The 23419-nt window shown below is 43.7% G+C and overlaps 1 protein-coding gene across 1 annotated transcript; it reads right to left on the minus strand.

Moving 5' to 3' along the window:
- Positions 1-13668: 13668 nt before the first annotated feature.
- On the minus strand, positions 13669-23001 carry LOC116359738 (ewing's tumor-associated antigen 1). Its single transcript, XM_031813143.1, has 6 exons — positions 22672-23001; positions 20866-20997; positions 20493-20557; positions 20002-20111; positions 18160-19766; positions 13669-17216 (listed from the first exon to the last, which is right to left on the minus strand). Exons 1-6 carry the CDS (start codon positions 22847-22849, stop codon positions 17092-17094), a joined length of 2217 nt encoding a protein of 738 aa, XP_031669003.1. The 5' UTR covers positions 22850-23001; the 3' UTR covers positions 13669-17091.
- Positions 23002-23419: the final 418 nt, after the last annotated feature.

Genomic DNA, 23419 nt, shown 5'->3' on the forward strand with positions numbered 1-23419 from the left:
TAGATGATGTATGAATACATTCTATGTCTATGGAGAAGAGACACACTAGATGTCACTGTTGTCACTCGGTGGAGGTGACTCTGACTCCAGGCCACTGGGAACGGTGGGAGGAAGTCAGTGTAACAGAAACACCACAAAACACTAAATAAACAGTGCTGTGCTTGACATACTGACCGTCCTGCAGCGGCACGTCTCCATCAACGGACCGTGTCCACTGTTGTCTTCCTGTTTTCCAAATACATGCTTCTTTGAGATAACATTTCCCACCTGGGTTATCAGTGTATTTACGCATGACGCCATGGAATACATGTCTTTCACTTGACATGAATGAATCACTACGTCAGTCATGAACATCGAGTCATGTATTTTCTAAGATAAGAATGAAAGTGGATGATAATCTCTTCTTATTAATTGGATGCCTCCTCTGTGCTGTTAGATTCTTATGGTCATAATCAGAGACTAAAGTAACTATTTATTTTCAAATGTTTTTAATGAACTTAGTTTTCTTTACATCCGTAATTCAAACCACCTCGTATATTTTAAACCACTTCGTATATTTTCCATTTCTAGCCACTCTGTTTTTAAAGAGACAAGTCTTTAATATTGGACATGAATATGGGGTGATGGTAATGTATTTCGTAGAGGACATGAATATGGGGTGAAGGTAATGTATTTCGTAGAGGACATGAATATGGGGTGAAGGTAATGTATTTCGTAGAGGTCATGAATATGGGGTGAAGGTAATGTATTTCGTAGAGGACATGAATATGAGGTGAAGGTAATGTATTTCGTAGAGGTCATAAATAGCTCTAATACCAGCCTTCTTTTCCACAGATAGTGTTTCTGGTGTGTGTGTGTGTGTGTGTGTCTTTCACACACAATCTCTGCAACGTAGATCTGAAGCTCAGGGCTTGATTGGCTTACTATCCGTCATTCTATCAAGTGGTAATTGAAAACAGCCTGGCACTCATTACAAAAGTGTGTGTGTGTGTGTGTGTTGGATTTCTCTGTATTACACAAGGCATAATAACCAAGCTAAAGTACTAAGAGAAAACTACAAGTGGCTGTAGTATTTGGCATGACTTGAAGAGAACAGTGTTTGGAGACAAATACATTTATCCGAAGGGAAAATAAATAATTTGTTGACAGATAGACACGGCAAGTTGTCCTGGGAAATAAACGTCAGACGTTAAGTTCTGCTGTTTGGAAAGTCCAGGGTGTCCTTTTGTCTCATGATTTTCTTAGAATGTAAACACACACACACACACACACAAACAAAGTTACACATGCACACAGGCTGGAACACACACACACACACACACACACAAAGTTACACATGCACACAGGCTGGAACACACACACACACACACAAAGATACACATGCACACAGGCTGGAGCACACACACACTACACAAAGTTACACATGCAGACAGGCTGGAACACACACACACACACACAATGATACACATGCACACAGGCTGGAACACACACACTACACAAAGTTACACATGCACACAGGCTGGAACACACTACACACTAAACACATATTCAATGACAGACACTATGAACTCCTCCACTCCACGACCACATCCACAGACTCCAGCATATAGAGTTATCACTGTGGTAGATTGAGGCTCGTCTCACACACACACACACACACACAAAGAGACACACACACACACAGAAAGAGACACACACACACACACACAGAGACACACACACACAAAGATGCACACACACGCAAAGATACACACACACACACACAAAAGATAAATACACACACACACACACACAAAGATACACACACACACCACCTTGAACCTGTGAAGCCCGTGTACATACAGATGTTCCCTGTTAAGGTTACTTTAGCCTGGGTTTAATCTACATGTGGAATGCGCCCCACTACTCCTGTCCTTGCCTGCGTCCTGAATGGCACCTTATTCCCTATGGTCCCCCCCCTGGTCAAAAGGTAGTGCACTAAATAGGGAATAGGGCACCATTTTGGAAGGCTACTGCTTGTGTCTCGTCAGCAGTCTGATCTATTGATTGGAGGTTTTCAGCCTGAGAACCAACACACACTCATGGACGGACACACACACACTGGTGTGTGTCAACCCTCGCGTGATGGCTGAACATCAATCATCCCCTGTCGAGCTGCATGCTTTGTCTCCTCCCACCACTGTTTTCCCTGTCAGTGATCAGTCTTTGTTTTGAATGGCAGTGGTGAGAATGGGGCCGGACCACATGGACGAGCCCCAAGTTGTTTGCAGGTGCCAAGTACGCTGCTCCTCTGTCATCTGCGCTCTAGCCAGGGGCCACGGATAACATGATGCATTCTGTCATCTCCGCTCTAGCCAGGGGCCACGGATAACATGATGCATTCTGTCATCTCCGCTCTAGCCAGGGGCCACGGATAACATGATGCATTCTGTCATCTCCGCTCTAGCCAGGGGCCACGGATAACATGATGCATTCTGTCATCTCCGCTCTAGCCAGGGGCCACGGATAACATGATGCATTCTGTCATCTCCGCTCTAGCCAGGGGCCACGGATAACATGATGCATTCTGTCATCTCCGCTCTAGCCAGGGGCCACGGATAACATGATGCATTCTGTCATCTCCGCTCTGTGAGTGTGTGTGTGTGAATGTGAGTGTGTGTGAATGTGAGTGTGTGTGGTGTGAATGTGACTGTGTGTGTGTGAATGTGAGTGTGTGAATGTGAATGTAAGTGTGTGTGTGTGTGTGGTGTGAATGTGAGTGTGTGTGTGTGAATGTGAGTGTGTGTGTGTGAATGTGAGTGTGTGTGAATGTGAGTGTGTGTGGTGTGAATGTGAGTGTGTGTGGTGTGAATGTGAGTGTGTGAGTGTGTGTGAATGTGAGTGTGTGTGGTGTGAATGTGACTGTGTGTGTGTGTGAATGTGAGTGTGTGAATGTGAATGTAAGTGTGTGTGTGTGTGTGGTGTGAATGTGAGTGTGTGTGTGTGAATGTGAGTGTGTGTGTGTGAATGTGAGTGTGTGTGGTGTGAATGTGAGTGTGTGTGGTGTGAATGTGAGTGTGTGTGTGTGTGAATGTGAGTGTGTGTGAATGTGAGTGTGTGTGGTGTGAATGTGACTGTGTGTGTGTGAATGTGAGTGTGTGAATGTGAATGTAAGTGTGTGTGTGTGTGTGTGGTGTGAATGTGAGTGTGTGTGTGCATGTGCTTCTACGTTAACTTTGTCCTACTCTACCCCCCTCCCTCCCCCCCCCACACACGAAACAATGCTTTATCATTAAATACACTGTAGAATGTGTTGTTTTTAAAAGAAGACAGCTATCCCCCATCATGCAATGCAGGATGTGTAGACTTGCTATGCAATCAACATCCGTTACAAATATCCATCAAACAAATCCCCAACTTTTTCAAACTTGACTTTACAGTGCATTTATCTCCTGTTCATAAACATGTCAACATTTGAGGGTACAAAATTCACACTGCATCAACTACAACTACTAAAGAGACAATAGAAAAATACATAGTCAAATGTTTATCTAGTTGTCACGAAATGATCAGAGATCAGAGACTTTTACAGGAAGTGGAAGTAAAGCAGTAGACAGAATACAGTTATTTTACAGGAAGTGGAAGTATCGCAGTAGACAGAATACAGTTATTTTACAGGAAGTGGAAGTATCGCAGTAGACAGAATACAGTTATTTTACAGGAAGTATCGCAGTAGACAGAATACAGTTCTTTTACAGGAAGTGGAAGTATCGCAGTAGACAGAATACAGTTCTTTTACAGGAAGTGGAAGTATCGCAGTAGACAGAATACAGTTATTTTACAGGAAGTGGAAGTAGCGCAGTAGACAGAATACAGTTCTATATCAGGAAAACACATCCCTTCATTGTGTTTTTTCTCCCAGGCTACTGAGAGTTAGTGGTGAAAAGATGTCACTTGTAGACCAGGACATGTACAACCTCCATTATAAGAGAAGAACAGTGCTTTAGTTACACATGGATGGATCCTCCATTCCGGTTCTCACGGTTTCCAACCACATTCAATCCACAACACAGGGCCTGCGGTAAACCAAGAGAAAAAGGGCTCAATTCAAAGATATCGTCTGTTTGGATGTATCACGCTGCCTGAGGTGCTGCTATTTCCATGTATATAACAATTAAAAAACAACTTTCAAAACAGAATCTTCAAACATACTCATCTGTGTCTCGCTCTGTTGTGGAAAAAAACACAAAAGAATCTTTGATGGAAATGTTTTCTTTTTCCACCAACAGCTGCTAAACGGAAGAAACAACAACAACAGATCTCTTCATGTGCATCTTTAGTTTCTGAGTTTATTTGATAAACCCTATTTGCATTCGGAAACAGCTTGGGTGATTTGACTGGGGACTGACAATTTTCCTGTAAGGAGATAACTGGAGTTCAAACATTTTCTCTCTGTCTCTTCTTTACTCTGCACTTGGCATTCATGAGTGCGCATGTGTGTGTGTGTGTGTGTTTATTGTGTACATCCATGTGTTCTAGTGTCCTATGTGTCAGCCTGTGTATGAAGATCTATGAACATGTGGTGTGTTTGTGTGTGTGTGTGTGTGTGTGTGTGTGTGTGTGTGTGTGTGTGTGTGTGTGTGTGTGTGTGTGTGTGTGTGTGTGTGTGTGTGTGTGTGTGTGTACATCCATGTGTTCTAGTGTCCTATGTGTCAGCCTGTGTATGAAGATCTATGAACATGTGGTGTGTTTGTGTGTGTGTGTACATCCATGTGTTCTAGTGTCCTATGTGTCAGCCTGTGTATGAAGATCTATGAACATGTGGTGTGTTTGTGTGTGTGTGTGTGTGTGTGTGTGTGTGTACATCCATGTATTCTAGTGTCCTATGTGTCAGCCTGTGTATGAAGATCTATGAACATGTGGTGTGTGTGTGTGTGTGTGTGTGTGTACATCCATGTGTTCTAGTGTCCTATGTGTCAGCCTGTGTATGAAGATCTATGAACATGTGGTGTGTTTGTGTGTGTGTGTACATCCATGTGTTCTAGTGTCCTATGTGTCAGCCTGTGTATGAAGATCTATGAACATGTGGTGTGTTTGTGTGTGTGTGTACATCCATGTGTTCTAGTGTCCTATGTGTCAGCCTGTGTATGAAGATCTATGAACATGTGGTGTGTTTGTGTGTGTGTGTGTGTGTGTGTGTGTGTGTGTGTGTGTGTGTACATCCATGTGTTCTAGTGTCCTATGTGTCAGCCTGTGTATGAAGATCTATGAACATGTGGTGTGTTTGTGTGTGTGTGTGTGTGTGTGTGTACATCCATGTGTTCTAGTGTCCTATGTGTCAGCCTGTGCATGAAGATCTATGAACATGTGGTGTGTTTGTGTGTGTGTGTGTGTGTGTGTGTGTGTGTGTGTGTGTGTGTGTGTGTGTGTGTGTGTGTGTGTGTGTGTGTGTGTGTGTGTGTGTGTGTGTGTGTGTTTGTGTGACAGAGAGAAAGAGAACTCCTCCTTGTTGCATGGACTTAATGTGAGACAGATGAGATGAAAGTACCACAGCAGCCCGTCATTGGCTACCACTATCACCATAGAGACAGGCGTGACCTCATAAAGGTCATGGGGAGTTTGGGACATCCATACCCCAGTCAGCTGACAGGTTTGATTGTGTGTCCCTTGTGACTCAGTTGATAGAGCATGGCACTTCAACACTAGGGTTGTAGGTTCAATTCCCAACGGGGACCAGTATGCAAACTGTATGCTCCTGTAAGAGCATCTGCTACAATGTAAATATCTGTGTGTTCCCTTGAAAATGTCCATGTTGTGCATTTTAACCCTTCAGAATAAAAGCCTAAACTCTATGGAAAGATGAGGCTGTCATGAACACGATGGTGCTCTCCGACCTCCACAAGCCCCACCGGGACTCATCTGAGGCCAGTACCACCGAGGTGTAGCATCTGAATCGGGCTACAGTCATACACTCTTGTTATATGATGTACTCTTTTAGTTAGATTTTTTATTATCTTTTGTCTGATGTGTAAATACGTTTTTTTTTTATGTTGCTATTTGATTCTTCTCACTTTTGTTTATTTATTTCACTTGCTTTGGCAATGTAAACATATGTTCCCCAATAACTGCATGCCATTGATTTGAAATTGAATTGAGAGAGAGTCTCGGTGCTCAGTGAGAGAGACAAACTCAATGGCAGACCTGAACAGCTGGAGATGCACTCAGAGTCGGTCTCTTAATGCAGTCCTGCAACACATAATGAACTGAGGCCCTGCACAGCAGGATACATTTTACTCAGGAGCACACAAAGTAGCCTTGGCTAGCTAGCTAGCATCTACTGCTACCTCCTAGGCACACAACAGAGCAACAACAAACCCACATTCATCTCAACAACCGCTGCCTTGAAGTCTGTTGAGTGTCTGTTATGACAATGTGCTGATATAAAAGTTATTTGCGGATCTTCCTTTCATGGTTTTTAATCACAACAATTGGCCAATAAAGTAGCAGATCAAACGCTAACAGGCTACGCTAGCTCCACGCCTCACCTCATTCTCCTCGGGGGGAGATTTGGCACCTCACTGCAAAGCCCGGCAACACAATTACCTCAGCCTAAACCTGTCAGCAGACTATTACAGCAGCTCGAGTGTGTGTTCGTGTGTGTGTGTGTGTCAACACACCATTACAGCCCAAGCCACCTATTATGGGGATGGGGGAGGGAGTCCAAAGCTATTGTAGCGAAAAGGTGTTGTCAGATATAGGCTGGCGGAATGTGGCTACAGGGTATTTGTTGGCGGAGGTCGGCCTATAGAGCAATCATGGCCTCTAAAAACATGGTTAAATCTGTAGGTTCTTCTCAGCACCCTTATTACTGAACACTGATGGTACGGTGCTGCTGATTGGAAGGTTCTGGAAGAACACTGATGGTATGGTGCTGCTGATTGGAAGGATATGAAAGAACACTGATGGTATGGTGCTGCTGATTGGAAGGTTCTGGAAGAACACTGATGGTGCTGCTGATTGGAAGGTTCTGGAAGAACACTGATGGTATGGTGCTGCTGATTGGAAGGATATGAAAGAACACTGATGGTATGGTGCTGCTGATTGGAAGGTTCTGGAAGAACACTGATGGTGCTGCTGATTGGAAGGTTCTGGAAGAACATTGATGGTATGGTGCTGCTGATTGGAAGGATATGAAAGAACACTGATGGTATGGTGCTGCTGATTGGAAGGTTCTGGAAGAACACTGATGATATGGTGCTGCTGATTGGAAGGTTCTGGAAAAAGATCAACTGAAAAACATAAACAAGGGTTTCAATGACAAGCCTAAGAACAATGTGTTAACTGTCTGTTCAGAATGACAGACATGTTCCTTGTCAGCTCAGTGGATTTGAACTTGCAACCTGCTGCCCCTACACTCTAACCACTAGGCCACCCTACCGCCCCTACGCTCTAACCACTAGGCTACACTAGGCCCCAGGTTACAGTAGATGAGAACTGAAAGATGGTGCCCCATCATGCAAACATTCTGATAGAAATAACATTCTGAAGATGGACGGTGATTGACCTTTCACCTTTATTGCAGGACTGGGATGTGTACGACTTCAGCCTAAAACATATAGTAACCTCGTCCTCACTGTAACATCCACATCATACTCCTTGTTTTCCACTAGAGTGACTCCACATTATATTCTGCATCATTTAAAACGCACTGATTAAACCTCCTGGCCACACAGCCTTACAGGTAGACATACAACATATTCCATCCAGCCTGTATGGTACAGCCTGAAGTCTAAATGTGGAGGTCCCCTCCCCTGTTCAATGGAACATTCCAGACAGCCTGTATGGTACAGCCTGATATCTAAACGTGGAGGTCCCCTCCCCTGTTCAATGGAACATTCCAGGCAGCCCCTTTCCCCCCACATAGCCCTGATGAGGGAGGCCCCCAGGGAGGGAGGGAGCGATGCTATATGAATCACCCCCAGTCAGCTGCTCTCTCCCTGGGCTCGGGTTGGTCATACCTGGGGGCCTCTGAATGGAGCCCTCAGGTAAAGCGCTGCTGAAACAAATCTAAAAGCTGGCTAATGACACGCACTGTGAAACTCTGCACAGGTCATTTACCCTGCTGACAGGCTGGGGCCTCTTCTCCCTGGCGTGCTCGCTCTCCTCATACACTGGGAGGTAATCTACATTAGGAAAACACACCTCTCTCTCTCGCAAGGTTTACTTACTCTCTCCCACCACAGCATGGGAAAGCTATCAGAGATCAGCGGAGACAAAGCTATATCCTTGTACAATAATAAATCAAATAAAACAAGGTGAATGTTAAGAGTTGCTTTATGTGTTTTCAGCAAACTCAGGATATTCTACACCACCATGTGTATACTGTATGGATGAAAGATGACCCATGTTTATACTGTATGGATGAAAGATGACCCATGTTTATACTGTATGGATGAAAGATGATCCATGTGTATACTGTATGTATGAAAGATGATCCATGTTTATACTGTATGGATGAAAGATGATCCATGTTTATACTGTATGGATGAAAGATGACCCATGTTTATACTGTATGGATGAAAGATGACCCATGTTTATACTGTATGGATGAAAGATGATCCATGTGTATACTGTATGGATGAAAGATGACCCATGTTTATACTGTATGGATGAAAGATGATCCATGTGTATACTGTATGTATGAAAGATGATCCATGTGTATACTGTATGGATGAAAGATGATCCATGTGTATACTGTATGGATGAAAGATGATCCATGTGTATACTGTATATATGAAAGATGATCCATGTGTATACTGTATGTATGAAAGATGATCCATGTTTATACTGTATGGATGAAAGATGATCCATGTGTATACTGTATGGATGAAAGATGATCCATGTGTATACTGTATGGATGAAAGATGACCCATGATTATACTGTATGGATGAAAGATGATCCATGTGTATACTGTATATATGAAAGATGATCCATGATTATACTGTATGTATGAAAGATGATCCATGTGTATACTGTATGGATGAAAGATGATCCATGTTTATACTGTATGGATGAAAGATGATCCATGTGTATACTGTATGGATGAAAGAGGATCCATGTTTATACTGTATGGATGAAAGATGATCCATGTTTATACTGTATGGATGAAAGATGATCCATGTGTATACTGTATATATGAAAGATGATCCATGTTTATACTGTATGTATGAAAGATGATCCATGTGTATACTGTATGTATGAAAGATGATCCATGTGTATACTGTATGGATGAAAGATGATCCATGTGTATACTGTATGGATGAAAGATGATCCATGATTATACTGTATGTATGAAAGATGATCCATGTGTATACTGTATGTATGAAAGATGATCCATGTGTATACTGTATGGATGAAAGATGATCCATGTTTATACTGTATGGATGAAAGATGATCCATGTGTATACTGTATGTATGAAAGATGATCCATGCCACTGTTTTCCATTTCACCAGCTCCTGAAGATTCAACCAGAGAGAGAAAGGGTAGAACGATCCATATGACCTGGGACGGAGGTACAGTTGTGAGTGAAGAGAGATTCAACCAGAGAGAAAGGGTAGAACGATCCATATGACCTGGGACAGAGGTACAGTTGTGAGTGAAGAGAGATTCAACCAGAGAGAGAAAGGGTAGAACGATCCATATGACCTGGGACGGAGGTACAGTTGTGAGTGAAGAGAGATTCAACCAGAGAGAGAAAGGGTAGAACGATCCATATGACCTGGGACAGAGGTACAGTTGTGAGTGAAGAGAGATTCAACCAGAGAGAGAAAGGGTAGAACGATCCATATGACCTGGGACGGAGGTACAGTTGTGAGTGAAGAGAGATTCAACCAGAGAGAGAGTAGAACGATCCATATGACCTGGGACAGAGGTACAGTTGTGAGTGAAGAGAGATTCAACCAGAGAGAGAAAGGGTAGAACGATCCATATGACCTGGGACGGAGGTACAGTTGTGAGTGAAGAGAGATTCAACCAGAGAGAGAGTAGAACGATCCATATGACCTGGGACGGAGGTACAGTTGTGAGTGAAGAGAGATTCAACCAGAGAGAGAGTAGAACGATCCATATGACCTGGGACGGAGGTACAGTTGTGAGTGAAGTGGATCAGTCTGTGGAGAAAGTCAAATCCCCAAATGTATTTTTTATTTATTTAACTAGGCAAGTCAGAACAAGTTAGAACAAACAAACAGAACAAATTATTTTTTTACAATGATAGCCTACCCCGGCCAAACCGTAACCAGGACGACGCTGTGCGCCGCCCTACGGGACTCCCAATCACGGTTGGATGTGAAACAGCCTGGATGAAGACAGCTTGGCTGTCGAAACGTTGGTAATTAAGCGTGCAGCTCTCTTTTATTTTCTAGTTGTCTCCTCCGCTAGCCAGCACCTCGCCTAAATAGGTGTGCGTTTCTTTTTCTTCTAGATGGATTCAAAACAGGGACTGTAGGAGACACCTCTTGCACTGAGACCGCTGCGCCACTCGGGAGCCCTTGAACACTCAAATACCTTTCAGAAAAATAGATGTCCATCGTGTCTCTGACATGAGCTTCTTCCCCTGAACCTGAAACCGTGTGGGGTAAAAGGTCACGGTTGAACACTGCAATACAGAGTAGAGTAGAGAACCTGACTTTTCTCAGCAACCAACTGCTTTTGAGGAATACTCTGACAGAGACAGAGAGGATGTTAGAGTTCACAATGGAGAAGAATATGGAGATGAAATTCATTGTTAGTTTCATCTGGTTTTGTTTGTATCTTCCATGTGAAGAAGGGGGGGGGGGGGGGGGGGGGGGTCCAACGAATGTCCACTGGTCTTCCTCCCTCCTTCTGTACCACTGTGAATAAATAGATGACTACATTTACCTTTTGTTTCTGTTCTGTATAAAGGAAGTAGCCTACAATCCCTAGTTTACCAATCCTGTACTTCAATCACTACTTCAATAGATACAAACTAAGTGATCCAAAGTCTAAAAACATATATATATACAGTTGAAGTCAGACGTTTACATACACCTTCACCAAATACATTTAAACTCAGTTTTTCACAATTCCTGACATTTAATCATGGTATAAATGCTCTGTCTAAGGTCAGCCACTTTACCTTAAGCATGTGAAATGTCAGAATAAGGGTAGAGAGAATGATTAATTTCAGCTTTTATTTATTTCATCACATTCCCAGTGGGTCAGACGTTTACATACACTCCATTAGTATTTGGTAGCATTGCCTTTACATTTTTTAAACTTGGGTCAAACGTTTTGGGTAGCCTTCCACAAGGTTCCCACAATAAGTTGGGTGAATTTTGGCCCATTCCTCCTGACAGAGTTGGTGTAACTGAGTCAGGTTAGAAGGCCTCCATGGTCGCACACGCTTTTTCAGTTCTGCCCACACATTTTCTGAGGATTGGAGGTCAGGGCTTTGTGATGGCCACTCCAATACCTTGACTTTGTTGTACTTAGGCCATTTTGCCACAACTTTGGAAGTAAGCTTGGGGTCATTGTCCATTTGGAAGACTAATTTGCAACCAAACTTTAACTTCCTGACTGATGTCTTGAGATGTTGCTTCAATATATCCATGTTATTTTCCCACCTCATGATACCATCTATTTTGTGAAGTGCACCAGTCACTCCTGCAGCAAAGCACCCCCACAACATGATGTTGCCACCCCCGTGCTTCACGGTCGGGATGGCCTCCCCCTTTTTCCTCCAAACATAACGATGGTCATTATGGCCAAACAGTTCTATTTTTGTTTCATCAGACCAGAGGACATTTCTCCTAAAGGTACGATCTTTGTCCCCATGTGAAGTTGCAATCCGTAGTCTGGCTTTTTTATGCCGGTTTTGGAGCAGTGGCTTCTTCCTTGCTGAGCGGCCTTTCAGGTTATGTCGATATAGGACTAGTTTTACTGTGGATATTGATACTTTTGTACCTGTTTCCTCCAGCATCTTCACAAGGTCTTTTGCTGTTGTTCTGAGATTGATTAGCACTTTTCGCACCAAAGTACGTTCATCTCTAGGAGAGTTCTCTCCTTACTGAGCGGTATGATGGCTGCGTGGTCCCATGGTGTTTATACTTGCGTACTATTGTTTGTACAGATGAACGTTTTACCTTCAGGCGTTTGGAAATTTTTCCCAAGGATGAACCAGACTTGTGGAGGTCTGCAATTTATTTTCTGAGGTCTTGGCTGATTTATTTTGATTTTCCCATGATGTCAAGCAAAGAGGCACTGAGTTTGAAGGGGGGCCTTGAAATACATCCACAGGTACACCTCCAACTGACTCAAATGATGTCAATTAGCCTATCAGAATCTTCTAAAGCCATGACATCATTTTCTGGAATTGTCCAAGCTGTTTAAAGGCACAGTCAACTTAGTGTGTAAACTTCTGACCCACTGGAATTGTGATGCAGTGAATTATAAGTGAAATAATCTGTAAACAATTGTTGGAAAAATTACTTGCGTCATGCACAAAGTAGATGTCCTAACCGACTTGCCAAAACTATTATGTTTAAATGTACTGTTGAAGTCAGAGGTTTACATACACAGAGGTTTACATCCAACATAGGTTGGAGTCACTAAAACTAGTTGTTCAACCACTCCACAAATGTATTGTTAACAAACTAAACACATCCAGTAGATGTACACTAAACAGGTACATAAAAAAATTATTTAAACCATTACCATGGCAACATGATGGGCAGCCATTACTGTCTCACGCCAGACTAACAGCAATACAATCATTCTGTTCCCACAAAGCAGACCTTGTGGTGTGGACACACAGTGTTCACTATTACAGAAATCCACCAATCCATCAGCAGGTGGGATATTGTTGGCCTCAACACCTGTTGGCCTCGCAGGTTTCATCAGATAGTTGAAATAAATGGTAGTCATCATCATAACTATAATCATAGTCATAAAGCCACCTTTATGCCCGCGCCAAACTGTCCTGCCATTTAGATTTACTGTCAATGTGCCACACACACACACACACACACACACGAGTTCCCTGTGGGCACACCCACCCACACAGGTGTGTTCTACCTGAGAGCTCTACTCTGGCAGGCACAAAATGGCTCCCATCAGAAATGGCTGGGGGGGCTCTCATCAGAAATGGCTGGGGGGGGGGGGGGGGGGGGGGGGGGGACCTCTCATCAGAAATGGCTGGGGGGGGCTCTCATCAGAAATGGCTGGGGGTGGGGCTCTCATCAGAAATGGCTGGGGGGCTCTCATCAGAAATGGCTGGGGGGGGCTCTCATCAGAAATGGCTGGGGGGGGGGGGGGTCCCATCAGAAATGGCTGGGGGGGGGGGGCTGTCATCAGAAATGGCTGGGGGGGCTCCCATCAGAAGTACACTGGTGAATTCTCAAGGGAGTACAAAGACACACACTGTACCACACACAATACGGCAGGTGTGGAAGACAAATTAGATTCAATATGAATTTAATCCCTCAATTTTCTAATATCGTCCAGAGAGATTAGCTGTTCACAACGTCTGACTTGTAGTTGAATGTGAAACTTACAAAATTTGCTCATTGCCATATGTCTTATTTAATGAATGATGACAGACACACCAGTGGAGGCTGGTGGGAAGAGCCACACGGGAGTTGGAATGAATCTGAGAGGAAAGGTAGCATGGTTTTGATGATAGTTTAATGGTGGTTTTGACTCAGAATGAATAACACCATCTAGTAATATTGCATAAGTGGCATGATACTGTGGTCTTTCTGTTCATACCACTGTGACCTGTGCAAATATGGACCACCATAAGAAAAGAAAACAAAAAACAAGGTAACTATGACAACGCAAAGAAAAATAAAATGCATACATTTTCACATTTAAAAAACAAGATGGTGAAAAAGTCTAATCTCGTCAGTAGTGACATATTCAAGTAAAAATGAAAGGAAAATCAACTTTATTTTCTAACACATTGGGTTTTAATAAAGTCGTAAAAGTTCTTCAACATAACATCACACCGTCTTGATTCACAGCCGAGCTGCAGTCTCTAAACACACTACTTTGATCATCTTTGATTACAGAATCTGAATGAACATTTTGATGAAACAGTATATGCCAGGTGGTTTTGGTCAACACAGTCGTTTTTTTTTTAGGTATAACTGGTCATCTCTGGTACATAAAAGACACTAAAAACAAATCTGATGGGAGATTATTATGGGCAAACGGCAGCAAAGCTTCGATCATCATGTCACCAGAATAAAGCTCTTGATATTGAATGGAAAGGAGCATCATCATGTCACTAGAATAAAGCCCTTGATATTGAATGGTAAGGAGCGTCATCATGTCACCAGAATAAAGCCCTTGATATTGAATGGAAAGGAGCATCATGTCACCAGAATAAAGCCCTTGATATTGAATGGAAAGGAGCATCATCATGTCACCAGAATAAAGCCCTTGATATTGAATGGTAAGGAGCATCATCGTCACCAGAATAAAGCTCTTGATATTGAATGGAAAGGAGCGTCATCATGTCACCAGAATAAAGCCCTTGATATTTAATGGAAAGGAGCATCATCATGTCACCAGAATAAAGCTCTTGATATTGAATGGAAAGGAGCATCATCATGTCACCAGAATAAAGCTCTTGATATTGAATGGAAAGGAGCATCATCATGTCACCAGAATAAAGCCCTTGATATTGAATGGAAAGGAGCATCATCATGTCACCAGAATAAAGCCCTTGATATTGAATGGTAAGGAGCATCATCATGTCACCAGAATAAAGCCCTTGATATTGAATGGTAAGGAGCATCATCATGTCACCAGAATAAAGCCCTTGATATTGAATGGAAAGGAGCATCATCATGTCACCAGAATAAAGCCCTTGATATTGAATGGAAAGGAGCATCATCATGTCACCAGAATAAAGCTCTTGATATTGAATGGAAAGGAGCATCATCATGTCACTAGAATAAAGCCCTTGATATTGAATGGTAAGGAGCGTCATCATGTCACCAGAATAAAGCCCTTGATATTGAATGGAAAGGAGCATCATGTCACCAGAATAAAGCCCTTGATATTGAATGGAAAGGAGCATCATCATGTCACCAGAATAAAGCCCTTGATATTGAATGGTAAGGAGCATCATCATGTCACCAGAATAAAGCTCTTGATATTGAATGGAAAGGAGCGTCATCATGTCACCAGAATAAAGCCCTTGATATTTAATGGAAAGGAGCATCATCATGTCACCAGAATAAAGCTCTTGATATTGAATGGAAAGGAGCATCATCATGTCACCAGAATAAAGCTCTTGATATTGAATGGAAAGGAGCATCATCATGTCACCAGAATAAAGCCCTTGATATTGAATGGAAAGGAGCATCATCATGTCACCAGAATAAAGCCCTTGATATTGAATGGTAAGGAGCATCATCATGTCACCAGAATAAAGCCCTTGATATTGAATGGTAAGGAGCATCATCATGTCACCAGAATAAAGCCCTTGATATTGAATGGAAAGGAGCATCATCATGTCACCAGAATAAAGCCCTTGATATTGAATGGAAAGGAGCATCATCATGTCACCAGAATAAAGCTCTTGATATTGAATGGAAAGGAGCATCATCATGTCACCAGAATAAAGCCCTTGATATTGAATGGTAAGGAGCATCATCATGTCACCAGAATAAAGCCCTTGATATTGAATGGAAAGGAGCATCATGTCACCAGAATAAAGCCCTTGATATTGAATGGAAAGGAGCATCATCATGTCACCAGAATAAAGCCCTTGATATTGAATGGAAAGGAGCATCATCATGTCACCAGAATAAAGCTCTTGATATTGAATGGAAAGGAGCATCATCATGTCCCCAGAATAAAGCTCTTGATATTGAATGGTAAGGAGCATCATCATGTCACCAGAATAAAGCTCTTGATATTGAATGGAAAGGAGCATCATCATGTCACCAGAATAAAGCCCTTGATATTGAATGGAAAGGAGCATCATCATGTCACCAGAATAAAGCCCTTGATATTGAATGGTAAGGAGCATCATCATGTCACCAGAATAAAGCTCTTGATATTGAATGGAAAGGAGCATCATCATGTCACCAGAATAAAGCCCTTGATATTGAATGGAAAGGAGCATCATCATGTCACCAGAATAAAGCCCTTGATATTGAATGGAAAGGAGCATCATCATGTCACCAGAATAAAGCTCTTGATATTGAATGGAAAGGAGCATCATCATGTCACCAGAATAAAGCCCTTGATATTGAATGGTAAGGAGCATCATCATGTCACCAGAATAAAGCCCTTGATATTGAATGGAAAGGAGCATCATCACTTTAGACTTGTACCACCCATCTCATATCCCATCTTGCCTAGCGTATATTGTTTTGTCGACATTTGGACAAGTTCACTGACAAATTTGCCGTTTCCATCAGGTCTGTGGTGACATTTTCTTTCCCGACTCACATAAAAAGTTTGGACGGAAACCTGCTTAGTGTTGGAGTTATTCTCATTTCTGGGTAAGGTGCAGAACACAAGGTACTAATATACCACATGCAGTGTAAAGATAATGTACTATAATGTTGCAGCAACAAGGTGAGTTGTGGACCTATAGTTTATCTGAAAGATACTATTGGAAGACAGTAGAACAAGATCTCCACATTGCTCATCAAGATGACTCATTATCTACTTGGAATGTCAACAGACGTGTAAACAACAACAAAAAGTGACCCAAATCTCCCTTTGAGGTGCCGTAAAGGCATTTACAAGCCAACCGTTTGCTGTGACTCCTGATACAGTGTTGCTGTTGTATATTCTACTCAACTTCTCAGTGACCTCCAGAAAGAACAACAGTGAGAATATAAGCAACTAAAACAGTGCAGCAGCTCTCAAGTGTGTGTGTGTGTGTGTGTGTGTGTGTGTGTGTGTCTCAAGCAGTACAGCTCCGTAAGGCAAAACCGTTCTAGTAGCACCGACAGTGTTCTGTGAAGAAACAGTGATAAATGTTTAGGGTACCTACCTAGCATAGCATAGCTATTCTACAGGTATTCTGGTTCACTGTGTATTAATCTAGTGTCCCATTGTTGAGTCACAGAGGAAGTCCCCCTGCTTTTAGGGAGGTTTCTCTGGTCCTTCTTCTGGCTATGGCCTCCTGCTTCTTCCTCTCAATCTCCTCCTCCGTGCATCTCCCCGTCAGCTGACTGTTGACAAACACTGAGAAAACAAATCAGATGACATGGAAATAGGACTCGGACTGCAATTGAAAAGCTGATAAAGACAGCATGTGTCTACAGTGGCTGACGGACAAAAAACACAGACAATTAGTGTAGCAATTTTTATGCACAAAAAGGTAACAGATTTACTCAGCCATTTACCTCCAAACCTCTCAGAGCCCTGACTCAACAGAGCCCTGACCCAACAGCCATCTATTTACCTCCAAACCTCTCAGAGCCCTGACTCAACAGAGCCCTGACCCAACAGCCATCTATTTACCTCCAAACCTCTCAGAGCCCTGACTCAACAGCCATCTATTTACCTCCTAACCTCTCAGAGCCCTGACTCAACAGCCATCTATTTACCTCCTAACCTCTCAGAGCCCTGACTCAACAGAGCCCTGACTCAACAGACATCTATTTACCTCCTAACCTCTTAGAGCCCTGACTCAACAGAGCCCTGACCCAACAGCCATCTATTTACCTCCTAACCTCTCAGAGCCCTGACTCAACAGACATCTATTTACCTCTTAGGAGATAAATAGATGGGTATTGGGTCAGGGCTCTGTTGGGTCAGGGCTCTGTTGGGTCAGGGCTCTGTTGGGTCAGGGCTCTAAGATGTTAGAAGGTAAATAGATGTCTGTTGAGTCAGGGCTCTGTTGGGCCAGGGCTCTGTGATGTTAGGAGGTAAATAGATGTCTGTTGGGCCAGGGCTCTGAGATGTTAGGAGGTAAATAGATGTCTGTTGGGTCAGGGCTCTGTTGGGTCAGGGCTCTGTTGGGTCAGGGCTCTGTTGGGTCAGGGCTCTAAGAGTCAGGGCTCTGTTGGGTCAGGGCTCTGTTGGGTCAGGGCTCTGTTGGGTCAGGGCTCTAAGAGTCAGCATAATACTAGAGCTAAACTGTGGTGAATTATTGTTTTGCCTTTTTATGGGGTGAAAAGCTCACCTTTGTTGCCGATGGCGACCGAGTCCGACAGATGTCTCTTGAACGATGACGCATGATGGGAATTTGAGTTTGGGAGGGTTCTTGCCGACATGGTCCGTGGCATGACCGACTTTGAGTTCTCCGCTTGGAAGGTTCTAACCCCAAGGGATCCTAGGCCAAATGTTCCCCAGCCTGGAGCACCCTTCAGCTGGGTAAACTTGCCCAGACCCTCCCCACTGCCTGGATGGCTCTGGGACGTGACTGTATGATGTCCGACCCAAACATTTCCTGCTTTCGCTGGAATGTTCCATCTCTGAAAGTGCACAGGGGTGCTGCTCCCATCTCCTGGTGCTGAGTTGGAGCGGCCAGACGTGCAGGTGGTTGACTGTTTACTGCTAGGACCACCTACAGCCGTATCCATAGTCACAGTCCCCTCTCTCGTTGCAGCCAGAGGGGCGGATGGAGGAGCTTTCGGTTTGCTCTCTTGGAGGCGGACCTCAGTGGTATCCGTGGTTACGGAGGCATCCTCGGACAGGGGCTGACTGTTGGAGATCCTCTCCACGTCGTCACACACCTGATACAGCAGTTCGTCATCGTCACCTTCGTCGTCGTTCCAAAGCGACTCAGAGTCAAACAGGAACTGGAGGTCCTCCTCTGAGAGGTCTTTGAAAGCGGAGTCTGGGGCTGTTGCTCCATGTGAGGTTGGAGTTGTGGCTGTGCTCACCCCATCAGCCTTCCCTTCTGCAGAGTCTCTACTGGGGCCCCTACTCCCCACAGCCGCAGACACGCCGGGCCTGGGTCTCTCAGGCTGGACCTCTCCATCAGTGAGTAACGGTCTGAGGGCTTCTTTGGTTGTCGGAGCCATATTCACCTGGAAACAAAGGTTGGGCTCCAGCAGGAAAGTGCTTCTGCTGGTGGGCTTGGGTTTAGGACATGGCCCAGTGAGGCCACCTCTGTTTGAGGGTTGAAGGTGTGTGCTTGTCCCCTTCCAGACAGAGTGAGAGGGCAGGCTGATAGGATTAGAGGTAGTAGAGGAGGGTGGTAGGGTCTTTTCTGTATCTGTCAGCAGCTGTGTGTGGTCTCTGTCAGTACTCAGAGTCAGTGAGCTGCTGGGTTTGGGGGACAGCGTTTTCAGCCCCTCGGGATTCTGGGTCATCTCCAACACGATAGGGTCATTGAGAAGGTCATCATCCTCCCAGTCAAAGTCCTCGTCTTTCGCCACAGTCGTCGTGGTGTTCCACTGTCCTACTTCCTTTTTACCAGTACGAGCCGATGAACCAGACGTGCTTCCCCCGCCAGGCTTGACCTCCGACTCTTTGACGAGGTCATCGGCAGTGAGATGGCTGACCCCAACTTGAACCTTGACCTCCTGAGAACAGGTGGAGGCGGTCGACCCTTGGCTGAGCCGTCCGGTGACTCGCTGCGTCGGCCCGTCGAACAGAGCGTTAAGCTCCGCCTCTACCTGCTGGGCTGACGACGACATCGTCGGGCACTTGGGTTCCTCCCCGGAGCGGTTGTTGTTTATGGTATTGTTTGTGTGTTCAGCACTCCTCTTCTCTCGGTCCTGCTGGTGCATGTTGATGTCAAACTGCCTGGCCAGCTGCATCAAGTCCTCCACTGAGCTTTTCCTGTAGAGAGGAGAGGATGAAGTGAGTGGATGAATGAACAAGGAAGGCATAATGAATATATTGAGGAACCTTTGAAGAAGCTAGTATAAGCACTATCAAAATATCTGAACACAAGAATGATCTGATCAAGAGAACTACTGGAAAAGACAAAACTATTGGAGGAGAAATAAGCCTTACATGTCAAATAAAAGGTTTTCAACCTGACAACACAAGTGATTTGTACAAGTTCACTCACCGAGTGGATTTCTTCCTTGCTTTGGGCGGGCGTACCTCTGGGGTACATGGGACAGCACTGTCCCCAATCCACTGGAGCAGAGGACTATCCACAGAGACATGCTGGGCATCCTGGAGAAGAAGACATGGTTTACAACAGCTGGTTTGTGTGCTGTGACCAACCTAAAGCTCTGGGGGTACATTCAAGCCAGGGATGTGGCTTTCACCTCCAGTGCTTCAAGAAGAACCAGATTTAGAATGTCTCTTTGCATCCACTGAAACAAATCAACACAGTAGAATGCAGTCTTTTACATTTTAATATAACGAGGCCTTTATATCCACAGTAACACATGATTCAAAAACACGTCGGTGCTGCAGGGTGCCAGCATCTATTCATTTATCTTATGTAACTAGGCAAGTTAGTTAAGAACAAATTCCTATTTACAATGACGGCCTATACGCCCATCTTTCAATGGCCCTCAGTGACACGGTGAACATGTTTTATATACTGACCTTAGGGGCGATCCGATTGACAATGTCTGATATCTCAACAACTCTGGTGTTGCCGGGCCCTTCGCCTGGAGAATAAGGACAGCAACAGTTAGGACTTCTGATGGCACATATACATAGTAACCACAATCCCTTTGGGCACAAAGGTCACTAGGGGAAACTGTGAGTAGCCTGTGTGTAGGCTCTGTGGAGGAATGAAACACATGACCTATCAACTGGCTTTGAGAAGAAGAACAAAAAGATGGGTGGATCGAGGATGACTCGTGATGGTCTGATAGGTGTGAGGAGAACGAGGAAGAGGAGGAATGAAGGACAACGTTATGCTAATGTTAAAGCTAAATCCGCATTTTGCTCATCAAGTGACTTAACAACGTACCACTTCTAGCAGGAGTAGGTGATGCCGGGTCCCATATGATGTCTTGTAAAATATCTCCATCCCCGGGGGAATCAGCAGTGTTGTTTAAGCCCGTGTATCTGCCCCTCGCTCGTCGTTTGGGGGTCTCCAGATCTGATGGGAACGAGACAAACTGTAAGGTCACTAGACATACTAAATAGGCGAACAACAAAATGGGGTCTACCTGGTCACGCATGAGTACAATAGGGAGAGCATCAGCGCGTGTGGGACTAGGGGCTAATGCATTGTTCAGTTATGCATGGAGTCATGTCATGGTGGAATGCTCTGTCACCAGAGGTTACTCAGTTATGCATGGAGTCATGTCATGGTGGAATGCTCTGTCACTAGAGGTTACTCAGTAATGTATAGAGCCATACCATCGTGGAATGCTCTGTCACCAGAGGTTACTCAGTAATGTATAGAGCCATGTCATGGTGGAATGCTCTGTCACTAGAGGTTACTCAGTAATGTATAGAGCCATGTCATGGTGGAATGCTCTGTCACTAGAGGTTACTCAGTAATGTATAGAGCCATGTCATGGTGGAATGCTCTGTCACTAGAGGTTACTCAGTAATGTATAGAGCCATGTCATGGTGGAATGCTCTGTCACTAGAGGTTACTCAGTAATGTATAGAGCCATGTCATGGTGGAATGCTCTGTCACTAGAGGTTACTCAGTAATGTATAGAGCCATGTCATGGTGGAATGCTCTGTCACTAGAGGTTACTCAGTAATGTATAGAGCCATGTCATGGTGGAATGCTCTGTCACCAGAGGTTACTCAGTAATGTATAGAGCCATGTCATGGTGGAATGCTCTGTCACCAGAGGTTACTCAGTAATGTATAGAGTCATGTCATGGTGGAATGCTCTGTCACCAGAGGTTACTCAGGGAAAAAGTCTGTTTAGGTTATTTAAAAATATATTTTTTAAAGCTATCACAGCACCTCTCCTCTTTCTGAAGATATATATATATATATATACACATTTTTTTTTATTTAACAAGGCAAGTCAATTTAAGAACAAATTATTATTTACAATGACGGCCGACCCCGGCCAAACCCTAATGACGCTGGGCCAACTGTGTGCTGCCTTATGGAACTCCCAATCACGGCTGGTTGTGATACAGCCTGGAATCGAACCTGTAGTGACGCCTCTAGCACTGAAGATGCAGTGCCTTAGACTGCTGTGATAGAGCCTGGAATGGAACCAGGGTCTATAGTGACGCCTCTAGCACTGAGATGCAGTGCCTTAGACTGCTGCACCACTCGGGAGGCCCAAAATCTCATCTAACTGTATATAAGAATATGAATATGTATACATGAATAGTGTGTAAATATTAATAGTGTGTAAATAGTATTTTTGTTGTCTCTGTGTCTTTCTAATATATAACTCTTATTATGTTTTATATTTGTATATAATGCCTTTGTCTATAACTGTTTTGTACTTTGTAATTTATTTGTACTTACTCAGGAAGAGTAGCTGCTGCATTTGCTGTAGTTAAAGGTTCAAATTAAAAAGCTAATGGGGATCCTAATAAACAAAACCAACGTTTTGGAACGTTCACATAGAAATAGAACGAGGAATCACATCAGCTCTATACATTGCATTTCTATCTGCAACGTTGAAGAACGTTTGGCAACTGAACGTGGCCCTGGCTAGCTACGTCTATGCCCAGCTAATTAACGTTAGAGCTATCCTGCAACCTACACGAACGTTTGCCAAAGTTAGCTATTGAGTCTAGATGTTGTTAGCAATACCATTCCCGTGCACTTTTAGCAACCATCTTACCTTTAGACCGAGTATGTGGTGACTTCCTGACAGAAGGTGAAGATTGGGGAGTCAGTTTCTGACTTTTACGCGATTTGTTTGTTCTCAACCTTTTTTGTGAAAATGTGGAACCATGACTCCAGATTTCACTTAAGTCATTTGAGCCAGTGTTATGGTCGTGCTTTCTTGGATTTGGCATATTTCGCCGTCAGTTTTCTTGTTCATCATTTGACTTGACCATTTAAACGCAAATGTAATCGTTTGTCATTATCCGATTGCTTATCTTCGTGGGTAAAAGTGTGCGGTGTTTTTGTTCAGCACGTACGCCGCCATGATGTTGTGACGTCACGCCAAAACGCATAAACCTGATTGGTCAATAGCGCCTTACCCGCTCCCTCTGCAAAAGTGAAGTTGCCCCCAGACACTGAACTGAGATCAGTTTTTAGATTTCACTCACTTTTTTTGTCAAATAACAGTTATGGCAACTAGGATGTTTACTAGTTGTATTTACAAGTGATGCTGATATATGTTAGAACACGGGCTTTGTTTATCAGGACGTTTTTGAAGTTTATTTGCAATAGTGCATATATATATTAAATACATCAAATCAAAGTGTATTTGTCACGTCCACCGAATACAACAGGTGTAGTAGACCTCACAGTGAAATGCTGAATACAACAGGTGTAGTAGACCTTACAGTGAAATGCTGAATACAACAGGTGTAGTAGACCTCACAGTGAAATGCTGAATACAACAGGTGTAGTAGACC

Source organism: Oncorhynchus kisutch, unplaced genomic scaffold (assembly GCF_002021735.2).
Source record: "Oncorhynchus kisutch isolate 150728-3 unplaced genomic scaffold, Okis_V2 Okis04b-Okis11a_hom, whole genome shotgun sequence".
NCBI lineage: Eukaryota > Metazoa > Chordata > Actinopteri > Salmoniformes > Salmonidae > Oncorhynchus > Oncorhynchus kisutch.